This window comes from Pituophis catenifer, unplaced genomic scaffold, assembly GCF_029215685.1.
Source record: "Pituophis catenifer annectens isolate HBS135680 unplaced genomic scaffold, rPitCat1.0.hap2 SCAF_9, whole genome shotgun sequence".
In the NCBI taxonomy this organism is placed as follows: Eukaryota; Metazoa; Chordata; class Lepidosauria; order Squamata; family Colubridae; genus Pituophis; species Pituophis catenifer.
Genome location: NW_027256889.1, coordinates 30,011,229 through 30,031,343, shown reverse-complemented (window position 1 = coordinate 30,031,343; position 20,115 = coordinate 30,011,229). Strand labels below are relative to the sequence as shown.

The 20,115-nt window shown below is 48.3% G+C and overlaps 1 protein-coding gene across 2 annotated transcripts; it reads left to right on the top strand.

The window, feature by feature from the left end:
• Nucleotides 1-1,658: 1,658 nt before the first annotated feature.
• ZC3H12A (zinc finger CCCH-type containing 12A) lies at nt 1,659-19,763 on the top strand. Of its 2 annotated transcripts, XM_070949858.1 has the most exons (5): nt 1,659-2,319; nt 15,095-15,234; nt 16,043-16,277; nt 16,655-16,761; nt 16,852-19,763. In XM_070949858.1, exons 1-5 carry the CDS (start codon nt 1,793-1,795, stop codon nt 17,775-17,777), a joined length of 1,935 nt encoding a protein of 644 aa, XP_070805959.1. In that variant the 5' UTR covers nt 1,659-1,792; the 3' UTR covers nt 17,778-19,763. The 2 variants fall into 2 exon arrangements, with proteins under 2 accessions (XP_070805959.1, XP_070805958.1); XM_070949857.1 differs by having other exon boundaries at nt 16,655-19,763.
• The last annotated feature ends 352 nt before the right edge of the window (nt 19,764-20,115 follow it).

Sequence of the window (20,115 nt, the reverse complement as noted above, 5' to 3'; positions counted from 1 at the left end):
TTCCCCGTTTGTTCCCCAGGCTTTGAGAGCTGGTTCATAGGCATTTAAGTCCTTTTTGGCTGACCCTGGGGACGCTGCCTCCCTTTCCTGCTTCCTGTGAGCTTTTCCTTCCTTCCTTCCTTCCTTCCCTCCACCTCTTTGTTTGATTGCTTGTCTTAGAGTTTCTGTTTGGGATCAGGTCCTCAACGTCTTAAAGGCCGGTCCCCCTCCCAGCTAAGTTCGTTTCCCTCCGGGGAAGGAACCGGCAACTCCCTTGGCTCCACACAGCCTGGCAGCGTAAAGGCTCCAGCGAAACCAGGAAGCGAGCGCTGTTCTTCCCCGGGGAACCCCTCTCCAGCATGGGAGGCAAATCTTCCCCATCCTCGGGCGGCCTGCTTTGCATACAGAGGCCGGGTGTCCTCGGAGGAGTCCCGCCCCGCGCGCGCCCCGACTTCTCGGGCAGACGCGTCGCCGGATGCTGGAGCAGCGAGACAGCGGCCAACCCCGGGCGGGCGGAGGCGGGAGTACATCACTCCCAACCCCCCCGGAAAGAGAGCGAGCCTCGTTCGGAAGACGAAGCCGGAGAACTCGTCTCGGCCGCTTCCTGCTCCCAGGGCCGGGCTCGGCTCCTCTGCAGCCGGCAGCAGCTGCTGCGCCAAGTCCCACCTTAAGGACCGGGCCGCGCCCCCTTCCCTGAACCGGCTAGCTGGCCACCCCAGGACAAAAGCTGGTCCGGCTGTTCGGCTGCCCTCAAAGGCCGCGTCGATAAGCGGTCTTGTCCTGGTCCCGCAGAGCTCATTTGCCGGCTGCTAAGCCGCAGTTGCCACCCAGGAGCTGCCAGGGGAGGAGACCCCCGGTGACGCGCCCCCTTCACCGGGGCAGCTCGGCGGGGAGAGTCGAGCCCCCCCTGCCCTGCCCCGCCCCGCGAGGCAGCAGCTCCAGAGCGACGCAGCTCCTTCAGACGGAGCCCCCGAGGGTGCGGCCCCTTCCCTGGACTGAAGGCAGCCCCCCCCCGCCGCCGCATCTCCGTTCCCAGCTGAGGGCTGCAGGCAAATCCCCCACTCGGCCGCCGTTCCCGGAAGGCACAGCTCGGGCGTTTCAAGCGCCGTTGCGGGAGGCCTGGGAGGGCGAGGCCGAGGTGAGAAGAGCCGCCGACGGGAGCTCCAGGCCCCGCGTTCCTCGCCCTCCAGCGCTCCCAACAACCCCGGCAGGCAGGCAGGCAGGCAGGCAGGCGCGTCCCAGCCAACCCCCGGCGACGGGTCCCGCCCGCCGCGTCTCTTCCGTGGAGACCTTCCCCGACAAGCCCGGAGGCGGCAGTGGGGACTCCACGAGGCGAGCCCTCGGCGCTCTATAAAGAGGCGGCCGCGCGCGGACGGGGACCCTTCGGCCCCATGGAGGCGCCCGGTAAGCGGCGGGGCGAGTCGGCAGGGCGCCGCCCGAACCGGGGCTCGAAGGGCCAGTTCCGCGGAAAGGCCCTCTTCATATCCAGCCTTGGGGCGGCTACCACTTCCTGCCCCGCCACCCTCCGCGCTTCGGGGAAGCCCGGCTGGGCGCCCTGCGTTGGGTCTGGTAGCGGGCGGGGAAGCGCCGCGCCCTCCCCCGCTTCCTTCCGGGCCTCCTGGCGAAGCGCCGCTCTGGGGCGGGCCGCGTTTCTGGCCGGCTGCTGGGAGGGAGGAGCCGTGCCGTGCGGTGCTCTGGACGGCCTTGCCCGACCCGCGGGCGCGCCTGGCTTCCCGGCCCGGCCGCCGTCCTAGCTGCGCGCTTCTCTCGGCAGGCCGGGCGTGAGCGAGGAAGAGCGCCGCCAGAAGCAGCCATGGACCTGGACCGCCTGCCGCCGAGTGCCCTGCGCTTCCCCGGCTGGAGCGAGCCCTCGCTGCCCTTCGCCCGCGCCGTCGGCAGCGGGCGGGAAGAGTCGCTGGAAAGCGGCTACCTGAGTCTGTGCGGCCGCAGCCTCGAGGGCGGCGGAGAGCCCGTTGGGTCCGACCCCGGCCTGTGGCGCCCCCCAGAGCAGGGCCGAGTGGAGAGGCGGAGGAAGGTGGAGTTCTTCCGCAAGCTGGGCTACTCCTCGCAGGAGGTGCTGGGCGCCCTGCAGAAGCACGGCCCGGAGGCGGACACCAACACCATCCTCGGAGAGCTGGTGAAGCACGGGGCGGCCCCGGGCGAGAGGGAGCGGGAGCCCGCCCAGGCGATCCCGGAGGCCCCCGAGGCGCCGCCGCCGCCGCCGCCTCCGAGGGCGCGGCCCGCCCCCAGCAGACCCCCAGCCCAGCCTGGGCCTCCCGACGAGCAGGGAGGGGATCACCTGCGGCCGATCGTGATCGATGGGAGCAACGTGGCCATGAGGTATGTCCGGGCTGGCTCCTCTCCGGTTGGGGCGCAGTTGGCCTGGGAAGCGTTCCGTCAGCGAGGCCGCGAGCAAAGGCCCCGTCGCCACGCTCGATGCTTTAGGGACTGGGCTGCTCCCAGAGGGAGCTTTGGCCTTGGGAGGTGAAATAGCCTGGAGTGAGCTGCTTCCAGCCACACGGACCCCCGCTCCCTCCTTGGGAGTCGCTGGATCTCTCATCCACCGAGAGTTCTGACCTTGTGCTGGAAATAAAATGGTTGCTCAGAGAACTAAAGTACCACCAGGCTACCATTTCCTCATGATGTCCTGCCCTGCAATCCGAGTCACATCAGCCCCCAGAAAACAGACCTTGGGATCTGGTTCTGATCTGGAGTGGAAAACAGTGGAGAAGGTAGAGACTGAAACCCCTATAATGTCTCTGCCCTGGCTTTGGCTTCCTTCCTTCTCAGCCCTACAGGTGGCCATAAGTAATTTTATCTTCTTGGGAATTTAATAATGAGTGATTGCTGGATTTTGATAATACTGTAAAGCTGTGTGATTAGATGAGATTTAACAGGTGGGTTTTGAGCATGGTGTATCCTTGTCTTTGTTGCATGTGAGGGGTCTCTTGGGACCCCCTGCAATTCCCTCTATCTCTGAAGCAGGAAGGGGGGGGGAGCATGTGGGCATCCTCTTGACTGGCAACCAGTTTTGTGGCTCAGGCAGCTCTGCCTTTTCTCCTGCATTGACTGTTGGGCAAACATTCTTTCTTATCTAAACAGGAAGGAACCCAGCACCCGCGTGACTCAAGCACCAGTGCCTGGAGGAGCGAGCGTTTCTCTCTTCCTCCAGAAGTGCCTCCCCCCCCCAATCAGTTGGCCTCTCAGTGGGAACGGAGAGGGATGAGGCCCCAACAGAGTGGCATTGGGCAGAGGAGGCAAGCTCTGGGCCAACCAGGTGTGGCCTTTAGTGCAGACTGGGAGCTTGTCCCTTTAAGAATTGGAAAGAAGGATGGAGGGCCAAGTTTAAAACAGAATGAAGCTCCACCTATCCTGGGTGAGAGGGAGGCAAGCCCAGGGAACTCACTTTGCTTCCCTATCCATTTTGGTTTTTAGGTAAAAACTGTGCTTCCTAGAACAACAACTTCTTCATCTCCCAGGATTCTAAACATGTTGGAAATACAGTAGCCCTCAATTTACGACCACAACTGAGCCCAAAATTTATGTTGTTAAGTGAGTTTTGCCCCATTTTATGACCTATCTTGCCACAGTTGTTAAGTGAATCACTGCAGTTTTTAAGTTAGTAACATAGTTGTTAAATGAATCTGGCTTCCCCATTGACTTTGCTTGTCAGAAGGCCACAAAAGGTGATCACTTGACCCTGGGACACTCTAACCATCATAAATACATGCCAGTTGGCAAGTGTCCGAATTTTGATCATATAACCATTGGGATGCTGCAATGATCGTAAATGTGAAAAACAATCATAGGTCACTTTTTTCAGTGCTGTTGTAACTTTGGTCACTAAATGAATTGTTGTAAGTTGAGGACTAACTGTACACGATAGGGCAGGGATCCATGAACATTTAGCCTGAGCTATAGCTGCTTAAGTGGAGAATTTGCACTTGAGGATGCTGGAAGATGCCCTATCCTCTCCCTAGCGCCACCAGCTGGGTTAACCACTCAACCTGGAACTCTCCAGGCAAGCATCCTCCCATCACCAACTGATCCCGTGATGCTGGCAGTGGTGGGGCTGCAAAAATCTGGACCGCCACCAGATGGCAGGAAAAAGACAAGCAAGCCCTAATTCTGCTCTTGGCAGTGGGGAGAAGCCAGCCAGCAGTTATGGACTTCTGCCCTTTCCTTGCTGTGTTTAAGATAAAACAGATTGCTCTCCAGCTGTAATTGCCGGCCAGAGGGCACTTTCTGTTGAAAGGGAGGGGGACAAGAGGAGGTTCTGAGCGGTTCCTGGAGCAGCAGAGACGGAGTTTCTGAACAATCTCTTTTCAAGGAAAAAAAAAAGAAGGGGAATTTTTACAGACTGCTTCCTGCATGAGTGGAGTGACAAACTGTTCCTCACCGATTCACCCTTGCTTGGATAATACTTGTGGCAGGTTTATGCAAATCTTGGAGGGTGTGTGGAGCAGAATTGTCCCCGACTTCCTTCTACGGGAATTTCTCACGTCTGTTGCCACATCAGATGAACTACTTGGACCCTTTTCTCTTCAGTTGAGAATGTGGAAATGTTGGAGGAGATCCATCTCTGGTATTCCTTGCTCATCCTGCGTTGCACTTCAGGGTACTGAGGGGGACCAGATGGGCATGGATTGCTAGGGACCTTTGTGGAGGGGGTACTTTTCAGAAAAAGTAGTAACAAGAGATGAGTCTTCCCTTCCTGATTTCATTGCTGCTTTTTCTAGTGTTGGACCCAGGAAATAATAGAATAACAGAGTTGGAAGGGACCTTGGAGGTCTTCTAGTCCATCGCCCTTGTCCAAGCTGGAGACCCTATGCCATTCCAGACAAGTGGCTGTCCAGTCTCTTTTTTAAAGGCTCCAGTGATCACAACTTCAGACTAAATGAGAGTGGTAACCTTCATAACAGCCCACCCTCTGAGAAGAGTATGTCCTGGGGGACTGAGGGGCAAGTGCCAGCCTTGCCATTTATTTCATTTGATCTATGTGAACTATACATTAAATTGGGTGGTGCTGGGATTAAACTGGCATTAAACATTCACCCAGTAGCAAGAGATGAATTATATGAGTTATATTGCTTGCTCTAAGCCCGTGATGGCGAACCTATGGCACACGTGCCACAGGTGGCACGCGGAGCCATATTAGTGGGCACGCCAGCTCAGCTCTGGGGGGCATGTGCGCGCCGGCCAGCTGATTTTCGGGCCTTCTGGGCCCACCAGAAGTAGGGAAACAGGCTGTTTCCTGCCTCTGGAGGGCCTGGGGCGGGTGGGGAAGGCCCGTTTTTCTTTCTTACCTGGCTCCAGATCCGGTGGGATAGGAAGTGACGTTTTTTCCTGTCCCCAGTCTCCAGAGACTCCTAGAGAGGCTCCTAGAGAGGTTCTGGAGGCTGGGGACAGCAAAAAATGTCACTTCCTGTCCCACCGGGAGTTGAGAAATGGGCCCTTTCAGCCTCCGTAGGGCCTCCAAGGGAGTGGGAAAGGCTGTTTTTGCTGTTCCCAGATACACAGAGAGGATTTGGAACCAGGTAAGAAAGAAAAACGGGGCTGCCAGGCCATCATGTGCCAGGAGTGGGGGGGGGGAGGGGGTTGCACACACATGCGCGTGGGCACGTGCGCGCGCGACCCTCCCCCGCCCCCCCCTCTCCTGGCACGCGATGGCAAAAAGGTTAGCCATCACTGCTCTAAGCAATAGCACTTAGACTTATATACCACTTCACAGTGCTTTTACAGCCCTCTCTAAGCGGTTTACATCTTGGATGAGAACTGAACTCTCTTCAAAGAAGAACCAGAAAGTCCAGTTACCTCTTGAAAAAGCACCTTCGGAACAACCATGACCTTGATGACTGAGAATCTCCATCGACACTGCTTGCTCTATACTGTACTAGTGAGGTCACATATGGAATAATATTGCACTCAGTTCTGCTCACTACAATACAAAAAGATGCCTAGGCTCTAGAAATCATACAGAGAAGTGAAACAAAGGTGAGAGGGGGACTGAAGGCTAAATCAAGTGAGGGTTCTAGCAGTGGTTTGCTCTCCAAGCTTGTTTCAATTTAGTTGATGATGTTACCAGGTCTGGTAACGAAACGTTCAGAAACTAAATTGAAACAAGCCTGGAGCACAAACCACTGCCAAAACCTAAAACCCGAGCTACAAGTATTTTCTATTATTTCCATGTACGAGGGAACTGGATATGTGTGTGCGACTGAAGGGAAGGATTAGGGGTGACATGACAGCTGTCTTCCAGTACTTGAGGAGTTGTCACAGAAAAGATGGGGTGTCACAAAAACTGATATAAAAACGCATCAGACCCTTCCCACCAGCCATCTACTGACCACCCCAATTCAACACTTCCCAGTCCAATGTTTAAGGGAAGAGTCAAGTTTTTACAGCCTTCCAGAAATCTAAAAGGATAACGCCCATCTCAGCAGGAGGTTATTCCAAAAGTCCAGGCAGCTACCAAGAAGGTGCACCTCCAAGCTCTGGGAGAGATGATTGATGACCAGCATCTTGAATCAGGTAGGAGCCAGGGCAATTCAGGCAAGACTGATGCAATGTGGGCAAACTGTGGAGTGCCCAGATCTGTACATGCCTCTGCATCCTGGACCAGCTTCTGGGTGATCCTCAAAGGCAGCCCCATGTAATGTGCAGTGCCATAGTCCAGCTGAGAAGTGACTGCTGGCAAAACTTCGCAGTTTTGCTGTAGGGGTTTTCTGTAGGAATTAGGAGCTTCGTATCGTGTGAGAAAGGGTGATGGGGCATGTGAAGGGGAAGGGGTTCTTCATTTGGATGAAGCTGCAAGGAGTTTTGGTTTTTTATTTTTTTTAATAAAAATATCAAATCAACATGTGGCACCTGGGTGTCATCCATTCTAATACAAATAAAACTAATCAAGTTAATCATAATCCTTACATTCAATCCACTTATATATTTCTAATAATACATACTTATATTAAGTTATAATCTATCATTGTTCAATTATTCCACATTTTCTCTTATTACTTTCATTTTATGATATAAAATGTATACACTAACATTCCCCTTTTTATTTCTATCACTTATTCTAGCTTTTAATCATATCACCCTTTGTTAAGAGACTTTTTCTTTCTTATCTAACTTCTAATCATGTCACCTACTTAAAAAAAGAAAAAAGGAAGAAGAGAGAGAGAGAAAAGGAATAACAACTCAGAACAACAAAAAAGAAAAATCATCCAATTATCATCTCTTGCCTGCTTCAATATTTTAATTGCTACGCTTTAAAAGAAAGATAGGAAAAAAGAGTGAATCAAAGCAACAATATAAAAATAAAAAAAAAATCATCTATCCATCGTCTCTTGCCCTCTTTAATAATTTAATTGCTATGCTTTTTTTTTTTTTTTTACTAATTCCTCTCTTAAATCTTTACCTGCTTCTTGGATGTTTAATCCTGGTATTCCTCCAACCTCTACCCTCTTCCACTGCCTAATTATTAACATTTCTACCCAGGCCCCTAACATCCTTTCCACTCTCTTAATATATTTTCCCCCTGGTTTAATTCATCAATCATTATTATTTCCATTGTTGCCTTCTCTTTGTCTTCCTCCTCCTTCATTTCTTCTGTTGACTCCTTTTCCTGGGTGTCTTGGTCTTTACTCATCCTTCGTATGGTATTTTCCATTTTTTCCATAATCTCCTTAAATCCTTTCTCCATGATGTCTTTTGTATTTTGAAAAAGTAAGTCCATCTCCTTCATAATTCCACTTATCTCTATTAAGTATCTTTTTTTTTTTGAAAAAAGTTTTATTTTTTTAAAACACAAATATAAAACACCTCTTTTCCAAAACAAAGCATTGATCCAGTCACAAATTAGTACAAATCATTAACAAATCTTAACTTCCAATTAACACAACTTAATATTTTACTCAGTTATTTCCCTAAACTCTTATCAATTTAACTATGCCATTATCCCAAAAACCCGTTACTTAAATCTTAATCCTAACCAAATAACATTCCATTTTTCTCTTCCTTTTTGCTAAAATGGATATACTTTAACAATATAAATCATTACAGTTATTTTAAACATTTAAAAAATATTTTAACTATTACTCCCAATATAATCATCTTCATTTTTACTGTTCCCAACATAATCATTTTTATTTTTTAGCTATTAATTCCAACATAATTGTTTTATTTTACTGTTGAACTCAGCATTATCGTCTTTATTTCTGTTATTAAATCCAATTTATACATTTCATTTTTACTGTTAATCTCAACATACTCCTCCCTATTTTTGCTGTCTTACCCAGCATAATAATTTTTATTTTTGGCTGTTAATCCCAGCATAGTTGTTTTATTTTTACTATTAAACCTAACATCTTTATCTTTGTCTTTGTTGTTAACTATGATTATGTATCATTGCATTTTTGCTGTTACTCCCAGCAAAATCCTCTTTATTTTGTTGTCCTACCCAACATAATCATTTTTGTTTTTTGGCTGTCAATCACAGCATAATCATAGTTAACTTTGCTATTAATCCCAGCATCCTCCTCTTTTTTGTTGTTTCCATCCATTTTTACATTGTTTATTTCAGTTGATCATATTTATCATTATCCTTTTTTATGACAAATTTAACATTGAGACATGGTTCTTGCTTAAAACATAACTTTGTATATATTTAAAAATCTCTTTTAACATCTTAATTTCTCTTCTATTCTAATTTCCATCAACATTTCAATTTTATATATCTATGTCACAGTCTTCTCATATTTTTATACATCCATAATTATCTTATAAGAATCTCCTTTTTATTATTACTACCACTTATACATTATTTCATTTTTAATCACATTGTTTTAATCTTTTTTCTTTTTCCAGACGTGTCTACTTCATTTCTTCACTTTCTCGCCTGCTAGCATATATTTCCTTCCATTTTCAAAGTCTTCAAATTTTGTCCTCCATATGTCATAATATGTCTTTTTCTTATTTTTAATCCGAATAAAATGCATCAAGTTCCCTTCTTTTGAGCCTGCGCTAAATCCTTCTTTTGTTCCTGCGCCAGTTTTTTAAATTGTTATTATTCCAATTATAGGAGTTCCATTGTAGTTTCCTTTTCTTTTCACCAAAGTCAAACTGCCTGCAGATGAGAAAAAAAAAAAACCTCCTCCACAAAATCCCACTTTTATCTGTAAAGTTCAAAATTTTCCATAACAAAGACGAGTTACAATGTTCCTTTTTAGACTAGAAGGTGTCCCTCTGCAATCCACATTTTCCATTAGTCATGTACGTATCCATTTTGTTACAATTATATAACAGTCCAGTTTAATTACTCTTCTTCCTTTGATTTTAAAAGCATCAAATCATCTTTTTTTTTAATATCCAGTTCCAGTTTTAAAATATCCAGTCTTTTCACCCTGTCTCAATATTTAATTTCATTAGTTTTGTTCTAGAATTAGTTGTTTATCAGGTCTTTGTCTCTTTAAAGATGCATTTTAAATTTTCCATAGCTCCTTTGTTGTTCAGCCGCTGTTTTAAGGCTAGGGGTCTTAAAGTTAATAATATTGCTCTAAGTGTTGTTGCAAGCCTGGGTTGGTTGTCACTCACCCGGCTTCAAAGTGCTCCGTTTCAATCCACTTTCCTCCTGCACATCTCTTAGCCCGGTTGTCCCAGCTTCGTGGCAGCCGCCATGGCTGCCGCCCCCCCGCCACCGACTCACAGAGGATTCCCTCTGACCTCCGAGGAACTTGTCTGTCCCTCTTGGTCTTCCGAGTCACCCCTCCTTTTCCCCCGTTCCTGCAGGACGGTTCCGGTCCAAAGACCCATTGGTGGCAGTTCAGCAGCCGGGGTTTTCGCGGCGCTCATCAGAGCCCGCTATTTCCCCGACTGTCTCGCCACGACGCCAAACCGGAAGTTCCATCTTTATTAAGTATCTTGTTTTGTTTTTAAAAATACAATTTTTATCCAGCAGTCCAAGAACTATTTATTCAATCTTTAAATTACCCTTCAAGGAGTGCATTAGTCCCAATACTTTATGTCCCATAGGTTCCATTTAAGTAGTCCCAGAGGTTATACTTGGGTCTCCAATAATCCAGTCATAGGGTGGTTAAAAGTAATCCAATAAAAATTTTCACACACCTTTATATAGATATTTCCAGACTTGTAATTTTCCTTTCATCAGCAGGTGGCGCACTCAGCTTAAATTTCAATATCACTATGTTTCCAATGTTCTTTTAGTTATAGAAGAATTATAAAAGCAGAATAAGTTTTGCAAATGAATGATTCCAGCATTTTAAAATGCCTTCCCAGTACCACGCCTTCCCAGCTTAAGGGTTCAATTTTCTGTATATTTCAAAATTTCAAAGTGTATTATTTTCACTCCTGTGCCCTTCACTTCTGATCTGGTGGTTTCTCAGAATGCCTAGATGCCACTTTGACAGATGATTCTGAGCAGATAATTCTAAATTGTTCCTTGGGGTTAAATTTAAAGCGAAAGAAAAATCATGTCCCCCAGTTCCACTCACTGTTCACCTACTTCGCTCCAGCACCAGTTTTAGATGTTCATCGGCTGTCACAGCTTTGTGGCGGCCATCTTTAGGCTGCCTCTTCTTGCCGTGGCTGAGAGGGAGATAGAATCTAGATAGCCCTGAGTTTGGGGGGGGGGGAAACACGTGGTGTTTTTCCACTTCCTGGTGGTACAGCTTGAGGGCCATCTTTCCACCTTGAAAGGGGGTGGTGGTGTCAGGGAAAAGTTTCCCCATGGCAGGCCTAGTTCTTGTGCCAGCTCCACCAGATGACAGCCCTTCTTTCTACTGTTCACAGCTTTCCTTGCTCTACTGCTTTGGCCATCTTATTAGTGCTGAGACTGAATATTAACTCATCTTTCCAGATGAGGGATTTGAGTAGGGAGAGCATCAGGGGGTGGGCAGAAGAGTTGGGTGTGTGGGGGTCACTTTTGGAGGCAGTGCAGGGAAGGACCTGCTGCAACCAGGCCCACCCCTGTCAAACTTCATAACAAACTGCTTGTATCTTCCGGTAAACGCTCATTTCAGAACAGCTCTTGATTTTTTAAATTGCAGTGCCATTGTTTTCTGGCAGTTGTCAAGGAGATAGGAGAGCAAGTTGTTGATTAGGAGGACCATTTATGTTTGACTGCATAAATTCCAAGGGCTTGCACTGTCATGCTGAAGTGGATAGAAACTATGGATGTATAGAGGGGCTTTGGGGTTCCCTTCTCTTTGGCAGAGAGGGACAAGGCATCTCTCTGGCAAAAGAGGATCTTTGGATAGACATGGAAGAATTGGGAGGTTTCCAGTATTTAGTAGATGTATTGTCAGAAATGAAACTGCATTTGCTTGGAGGAAATATCGGTTTCATTACCCAACACAATATTGTCTTTTGGAGTAAATAACATGATGCAGAAGTGGGTGAGAAACAAGTGAGCAAGGGCAATTCAAAGCAGGCGAGAGACAAAGAGAAACAAGGAAGGAAACCAAACTGCTTTATGTCAACACCATCTGCCGATACTTTTCCATTTCTTTCTAGTTTGCCGATAGACTCTTTGGCACATTGCCTTTTGCACCTCAAATTTCTCATTCTTCTTAAGAATCTCACCCAACTCACAATCCAACAACTGCTTTTCCTTTTCTCAGGATCCTGACTCAAATATTGGTTTTCAAGTGCCATCTTTATTCATTCTTTCAATGAGAACACCAAATTTCTACTCACATTTTCCTGTCTAACGTACAGGCTCTCTCAGCCTAGAAAAGTATATCCACAGCTAACACACCTCCAGAGCCACCAGAAGCACACCTTTCACATTTTCCAAATGAAATGTCTTTCTTGTCCCACTCTCTACCGGTGCTGAGCCACTTCCCTTGAATCTCAGCCACGCTTTGTTGTTCTTACTGCATTCCACAGACAAGCCCTGCCTCCATATTCTTCCAAAATGTCCCATAATGCAAGCCTATTCACTGTCGTGCTCTCTTATGCTGCTCTGAATCATAAATAATTGAAAGTACAATAAGCTGCCTTCCTTATTATTCGTATATTTCTCATGACCAGCTGAAAGGCAAATGAGTGCTTCCTACACCCTATTCCTAGCAAAAAGTTGCAATGTGTGCTCCCTCATCAGCCTGGCCTCACACAGGATTTAGCAGGGGTCCCAAGGAGACCCCTGAGAGAGAAGGTCTTGGCGCCTGGGAAGAGAGGCAGAAAGCTGCAGAAGAAAGGGAGTGGGGAAGGAGGTGGGTGCCTCCCAAGCATCTTGAAGACCGGCTCAGGAAGGAAGGAGGGGTCAGCAGCCCCTCCAGGCTGAAGAGGAGGGGGAGGGATAGAACAGGTACATGTGAGAAGGCCACAGGGATTTTCAAGAATACAGTGTTTTCCCTGTAGGTTTCTCATTCGTCTAAGACAATTGAAATTGGGCATGCCTAGTCTAGTGAAAAGACGCACTAGGGGTGATATGATAGCAATATTGCAATATTTCAGGGGCTGCCACAAAGAATAGAAATAAATAGGAATAGAAAAAGAATAGAATAGGAATAGGAATAGGAACTGAATTGAATTGAATTGAATTGAATTATAGGTTTAGTTGGAAAGTACCTTGGAAGTCTTCTAGTCTAACCCCCTGTTTAGGCAGGAAACCCTGTCTAACATTTCAGACAAATGTTTATCCAATCTCTTCTCAAAAACGTCCAGTGTTGGAGCATTTACAACTTCTGGAGGCAAGTTGTTCCACTGATTAATTGTTCTAACTATCAGGAAACTTCTCCTTAGTTCTAGGTTGCTTCTCTCCTTGATTAATTTCCACCCATTGCTTCTTGTCCTACCCTCAGGTGCTTTGGAGAATAGCTTGACTCCCTCTTCTTTGTGGCAGCACCTGAGATATTTTAACACTGCTACATGTTGAGTGCAGTTGGTCAGCCAGTTATGAATCCATCTGGTGGTGGTGATGTCTAACCCACATTTTTCTATCTTATCAAGTAGTAGGTTATGGTCTACTTTATCAAATGCCTCAGTGAAGTCCAAGTAAATTATATCAACAGTATTCCTCTGGTCCACTAATTTTGTCACTTTGTGAAAAAATACATTAAGATTTGTCTGGCATGACCTGTTTTTGATAAACCCATGTTGGCTTTTGCTTATTACTTTGTCTGCTTCTAGGTGTTCACTGATTCATTGTTTGATTATCTTTTCCAGAATCTTCCCTGGTATTGAGGTCAGGCTGATAAGTCTGTAGTTTCCTGGATCTATTTTTTTTCCCTTTTTTGAAGATGGGAACTACCAGTCCTCTGGCAGTTCCCCTGTGCTCTAGGATCTTTGAAAGATATAGTTGAGTGGTTCTGAGATCTCATCTGCCAGTTCCTTCAGGACCTTGGGGTGTAATCCATCTGGTCCTGGTGATTTGAACTCGTCTAGGGTAGACAGGTGCTCATTTACCATTTTCTTCCTTATTTTAACTTGTGTTCCTAATCTGTTTATTGTGGTGCTGTTTTTGATAGGTTGGACTGTTTTTTTCCTTTTGTGTAAAGACAGATGCAAAAAATGAGTAAAGTAGTTCTGCTTTCTCCCTGTTGCTTGTCACCTTCTTGCCACTTTCTCCCAGCAATGGGCCAATTGTTTCCTTGACTTTTTCCTTGTTTTTAACATGTTGGAAGAAGCTTTTTTTGTTATTTTTTTACTTTTGTCACAAGCCTTGGTTCATTATGAGCCTTAGTTTTCCTCACTTCATCTTTGCAAGCTCGGGCTATTTGCTGATATTCTGCCTTAGTCACATGTGCCCCTTTTTCCACTTGTTATACTTGTCCTCTTTGTCTTTCAATTTATCTGGGAGTTATGCAGCTGGTTTCTTTTGAGAGTTGTTGTTTTTCTTCTTCATTGGTATTGTGCTAGAGTGGGCTTTTATAATCTCACTTTTCAAAATTTCCAAAACTTCTTGCGTTGTTTTCCCCATCAGGATTCTTATCCATGGAATCCTTCCAAAGCTCTCTCTAAGTTAGAGTGAGTCAAGCTATTCTCCAAAGCAGCAGAGGGCAAGATGAGAAACAGTGGATGGAAACTAAACAAGGAGAGAAGCAACCTAGAGTTAAGGAGAAATTTCCTGACAGAGAGAACAATTAACTAGTGGAACAGCTTGCCTTCAGAAATTGTGGATGCTCCATCACTGGGGGTTATTAAGCGATTGGTCAGCCATTTGGCTAACCTTTTTTCCGCCCGCTCCCATAATTCTATGTGCCCTGTCCCCGCGCATGCGCGCACGACCCCACCCCTTCGCTCCTGGGACATGATGGCCCGGTAGACCCATTTTTCTCTCTCCTCAGGCTCCAGAGTCTTTCTAGGCGTCTGGGGGGCCCAAAAACGGCCTTCCCCACCCCTCCAGAGGCCGAAAACGGCCCGTTTGCCAACTTGGGACCGGACGTTGGCAAACCGATCATTTCCGGCCTCCAGGGGGGTGGGGAAGGCCATTTCTGCCCTCCCCAGACTCCTAGAAAGGCTCTGGAGCCTGGGGACAGCAAAAAACGGGCCTTCCGGTCCCACTGGAAGTTGGCAAACGGGCCACTTCCGGCCTCAGGAGGGCCTCAGGGGATGTGGGGAAGGCTGTTTTCACCCTCCACAGGTTCCTAAAAAGGTCTGGAGCCTGGGGAGAGAGAAAAACAGGACTTCCCCACCACCCCTCAAGGCCCTCCGGAGGCAGGAAACAGCCTGTTTCCCTACTTCTGATGGGCCCAGAAGGCCCGAAAATCAGCTGGCTGGTGCGCACCGGAGCTGAACCTGTGTGCACCTGTGGCACATGTGCCAAAAGTTCGCCATCACGGGTATAGGGTCTCCTGCTTGAGCAGGAGGTTGGACTAGAAAACCTCCAGGGTCCCTCCCAACCCTGTTACTTTGTTATTCTGTGACAATCAGAGTCAATTTTCTGGCATGGTTGAATGAGTTTGGGCCCAGATCTCTCCCCATCGATGAGCCAACTTGGCTTGGTTGTGAATAACAGAAGGGAAGGGAAGCATGACCATTGGGAAACTTTGGAAGGGCTACCCCTCACATGTGGCTGCATAAGGTCTCTTCGATGCCAGCACATGAGGTCAAGTGTGGGAAGCGCTTTGAACCTGCAATTCTCTTCCATTTGCAGTCATGGAGACAAAGACACCTTCTCCTGCCGAGGCATCCAGCTGGCTGTGACCTGGTTTCTGGAAAGAGGACACAAGGATATCACGGTCTTTGTCCCATCTTGGAGAAAAGAGCATCCACGCTCTGATGTCGCCATTACAGGTAACAAGGTGGCCTTGGGCCATCTTGCATTGATGCAGGCTAGTGCTGGGCTCCTGTGCTGCTTTCCTCAGGATGGGGAGACACTTGACTGAGATGGGACATGCTGCTTCTTATCCCTCTGGAATTTTGCTTTCCAGTGGCTTTAAGAGGCCACTCCCTGAATTTTGCTGCTGGCCAAAGCATCAGGAAGACTGTGGGCACCATTCAAGTAGTCAGCCCTGTTTCCAGAAGTCTATCTGGAATCACCTGAACACTTGACAGCTTCTAAAGGCAAAAATTATGTTTGCAGATTTAAAAAAATGCTACAGCATCTTTAGGGGATTGATTTGTATTCTTGACCTTTTAAAGCAGGGTCTTCAATTTGGCAACTTTAAGACTTGCAAACTTCAACTCCCAGAATTCCTCAGCCACCTATTCTGAGAGTTGGAAGTCCACAAGTTTTAAAGTTGTGAAGGTTGCAGCCCCCTACTCTAAAGCATAAACTTGTTTAGACATTTAAATTAAGGGCAAAGCTATGGGAGGCAGCACCTGGAAGAAAACATGGAGGAAGAGGGACATCTAGGCAAATAAGAAAGACTAGAAGGAAAGAAGGAAGGAAGGAAGGAAGGAAGGAAGGAAGGAAGGAAGGAAGGAAGGAAGGAAGGAAGGAAGGAAGGAAGGAAGGAAGGAAGGAAATAAATGATTTGGCAGACCACTCATTGAGATCTTCCAAGGGGCTACAGTATCTGGAGCACCCACACCTTGGTTCACCTGATCTTTCCTCTGTAAGAAGCCTCAGTGGGGATGACTTCACCACCTCTTCCTGCAGACCAGCACATCCTCCATGACCTCGAGAAGAAGAACATCCTTGTCTTCACTCCTTCCCGGCGAGTGGCAGGCAAGCGAGTGGTCTGCTACGATGACCGCTTCATTGTGAAGCTGGCCTGGGAGTCAGACGGCATTGTGGTTTCCAATGATGTCTACCGAGATCTGCAAGCAGAACGGCCCGAGTGGAAGAAGTTCATTGAAGAACGCTTGCTGATGTATTCCTTTGTCAATGACAAGTAAGTCCTTGGCCTTGGGGAAGACTGGAGGTTGGCCATGAGACTGACCAGGGTTCTTGGGGGTGAAGAGTAGTCCCCCAAGGCTGTGGCTGAGAATTCTGGGACGTGAAGTTCCTGGCTAGGAAGTGCCCTTCTAATTCGCAGCCTGCCTGCTTCTTCAGCTTGATCTGACACCATGCCTAGCAGAGTCTTCTTAATCTCTCCTGAGCTTCCCAGGCCCACCAGGTTGCTCACTTCTAGCCAGCCTTTCAGGAGGTGGTAGAGTTGGTGGGGCTCCCAGCATTATGGCACACACTGTTGCCTTGGCAGATGGGGAAGGACTAGGCCTGGCCTTGGGACCTGTAGCTCCTGATGGATGTGGTTCCTCTGCTCTCCAGGTTCATGCCTCCCGATGACCCCTTGGGGCGCCATGGACCCAGCCTGGATAATTTCCTGAGGAAGACACCAGCAGTGCCCGAACACAAGAAGCAGCAGTGCCCATATGGTGAGGCCGCTCTCCTCTGCTCGGGACAGAACAGCTGGAAGGGTTTGGGGCAGTGGATGCCTGTCACATGGCTCGCCTTTCTCTTTGCAGGCAAGAAGTGCACCTATGGAATCAAGTGTAAGTTCTACCACCCTGAGCGGCCACACCAAATGCAGCGCTCTGTTGCTGATGAGCTACGGGCCAACGCTGGGCTCTCCCCCACCAGGACTGCGCCAGCCACCAAAGAGGAGAGGAGGAGCTGGAGGACCCCCCATGGGGAGTTCTGGGGCTCTGCACCTGCAGAGAGTGAGAAAGTTCCCCTGCAGAAGGCCTTGTCTGAGAAGATGAGCTCTGCCCCTCACATTAGACATGGCGATGTGCCACCCTTCTTCCTCAGTGCCCACGGCATCCCAGCCCGGAAGAGCCACAGTTACAGGAGTTCAGATCAGTACCAGCTGCCTCCCAGGGACTCCCTTGCCCATGTCTCTCAAGACCACCTTGACTCGGGCCTTGGCTCCCTTGAGAGCCAGCTCTCTGAAATATGGCCCAGCCCCTCAGCTAGTCCTGTCAAGTGGGCCCAACAAGAGCTGCTTGTGGGGAGCAGCTGCAGGGGTCAGGTGCCTGCCTATCGGGTCCCTCCTGGCCCGGAATCCAGGAGGTACAGCCAGTACCTGCCTCAGAGCTTCCTGCCATCCCCATCTGAACATGTCACACCTCACTCCTTTCCTGGCTACGATGTGGCCACCAGTGCTTCTCTGGGCCCTGGGCACGAGTACTGGTCCGAGCCGTACCATCCAGGGCCTGCAGTGTGCCAAGACCTGCCAAGGGCTCCCTGCCTGGCCTACAAGGACTCCTCACGCCATTGGGCCATTCCGGACAGTTTTGCAGAAGAGCGTGCAAAGGTGCATGTCAAGCTTTGTGGGATCTTCCATCCTCACCTGGTGGACACCGTCATGAGCCGCTTCCCACACCTCTTGGACCCACAGCAGCTGGCTGCCGAAATCCTCACATACAAGACCCAACACCCTGGGATGTGACACGGCTGGAGGAGGGAAACCCGACTCTGGGGTGGGGCAAAATGTGCCTTTCTGCCTGCAGTTTAGCCCATCATCCAGCGGCCACTCGTGGAGGGCAGGCACCAGGCTTGGTGGTGGCTCAGATGGGATGAAAAGGTCTGCCTCAAGCAATCCAAGAAAGTGGCCCAGGAACCACAATGCTGAGCCATTTTCTCATGCTGCATGAAGCCTGGCTGTCGGGTTTGTGCCAGGCAGAATGCAGGCAGCACGGCCTTGCTGGCAGTGAGTGTGTCTTTTGCTCCTGACAATGGCCGCTCAGAAGAGGTTGACATGGAAAGGAACCTGGAGGAAGTCCCAAGCTCTCCGGCTGTGGCACAGCCAGAATTGGAGCAAACCAGAGAAGATGTTATGATTTACAACTATAGCCATTCCCCAAATGGCTGCAGGGGGACGTAGCGGGTCACAAAAAAAAACGGGGAGGAAAAAGTTCCAGGGCGTGGCCAACTTTTTTTTTTACTTTTAAAAGATTTTTTTCTACAACCTCAAGAGTTTGCAGAAAAAATGCTTTTAAAAGCCTCTGATGAACAGGCAACTCAGCTGGGATCGTCAGAGGCTTTTAAAAGCATTTTTTTCTACAAAATATGCTTTTAGAAAAAATGCTTTTAAAAGTTAAAAAAAAAGCCTCTGATGATCGCGTGGCTCAGCTGGACATGGGGGGGGGCAGGAATTTTTGCTACCGGTTCTCCGAACCACCCGCCACCATTGCTACCGGATCAGGCGATCCAGTCTGACCCATTTCACCCCTGGCTTCCTCCCCCTCTCTGCTGGTGTGGTTGTCCCAATGGTCTCCTTTCCCTTGGTTTGGAACCTTCTGGGATTGTGAAGCATAACATTTGTTTCAAACCAAAAATCAGCTGTCCTTTCAGTTCCCCAAAGTTCTGTGTGACTCTTCTAGAGTAAGATTTGAAAATATCTTAAGGCCTTCATGTTATTTCCTCTCTCCTGGGAAAAGCCATGAGGCGCTCTGCATCCCTTCTCCTCCTCCAGTGCTGCTGGTGACAGGCAAGTCCTTCTCTGAGGGTTGTGGCTTCTGCCCTGAGATGGAGCAGTGGTGCCGAAAATGCTCCATGGGGAATCTTAACAATGTTAGCCTTATAATCAAGTTTATATCTTAAGCTCAGATGTCACAAATCCCAAGACTAAATACTAAATACAAAATGCATTAATGTGAAACCAGGAGGGTCTCCAGAAAAGGGACTTGCTTGAATCGACTGTTGGGGAGCCTTTTTAGTGCCAACTGTTTTGGGCAATTTGCTTGTCTCCTGACAGAAGAGAACTCCACCACTTTCTCAGTGGCTGTAGAAAGGCCCACTGGAAATTTGAGGGAGGGGGCCATGTTTAGCTTATCCTTTTCTATCAGCTCAGTCTTGAGGATTGGTAAATCCAATACGGGCAGTTACAGATCCTTCGGTAATGAATTTGCAACAATTGTTCCTGGTCCTGCCCTTTTCGGAATAAGTGATTCACTTGCAGGCCGGGATCAGTTGATCGGTTGATGCACATTGCATCGGTCTCTTGAGTGGTTCTTTGGAGTGGTTGACACTGAAGTCATCCCAGGAGCTGCTGCCTGGGGGAGAAGCAGGGCAGAAGTCCCTGTGGACAGCTGGCAATGCCACCAGGCCCTGCTGCTCTCCCTGCCAAGTGCCCTGAAGATCAGTCAGCCCTGCCAGCACCATGTGCTGAGGAGGCCACGTGTCCAAAGAAACCCTGTTGTGTATCATTAATTATGATCCATCACAGAAATGTGGTGTTTCGTGTTAGTAAGCAAAATGCTTTTTAATAATCATTTATAATCTTACAACTTTGCACTTGTAAATTACAAGAGTCATAGTTTTTAATGAAATGCTTTCTGAGCTGAGGCTGCTTTGGTGATGGTTGGTCTCCCTTTATTCTGCCCTAGGCAGAGTTGCAATCAAGTAAAAAATAAACCAACCTTGAACCTTGGAATGGCTGTCTCTTTTCTTCAACAGTAAAGTCTCTTTCCAAAGTACAAATCAAAGCTTTGGGTGCTAAAACCACTCTTGGCTTTTTCCTTATCTGCTACAAAGCTCCTCAAAGCAGAAGGGTAGGGCACAAGCGCCCTCTGCCATTGCCCCAGAGGCTTCGGAAGGCAGCTACGGGATGCTAGGAAGGCCACAGGAACATGTCTCCTTTCCAGGATAGCTGAGCTGGGGTCAAACCCATCAGCCAGTAACTGAGTGGGCCTGCATCCAGAGGAGGAGGGAGTTCGGAAGACTCTTTACAATATTTACTCTCCTATGGCCACCCTAAGGTAGGAACAGGCAATCCAGCTTGTGCG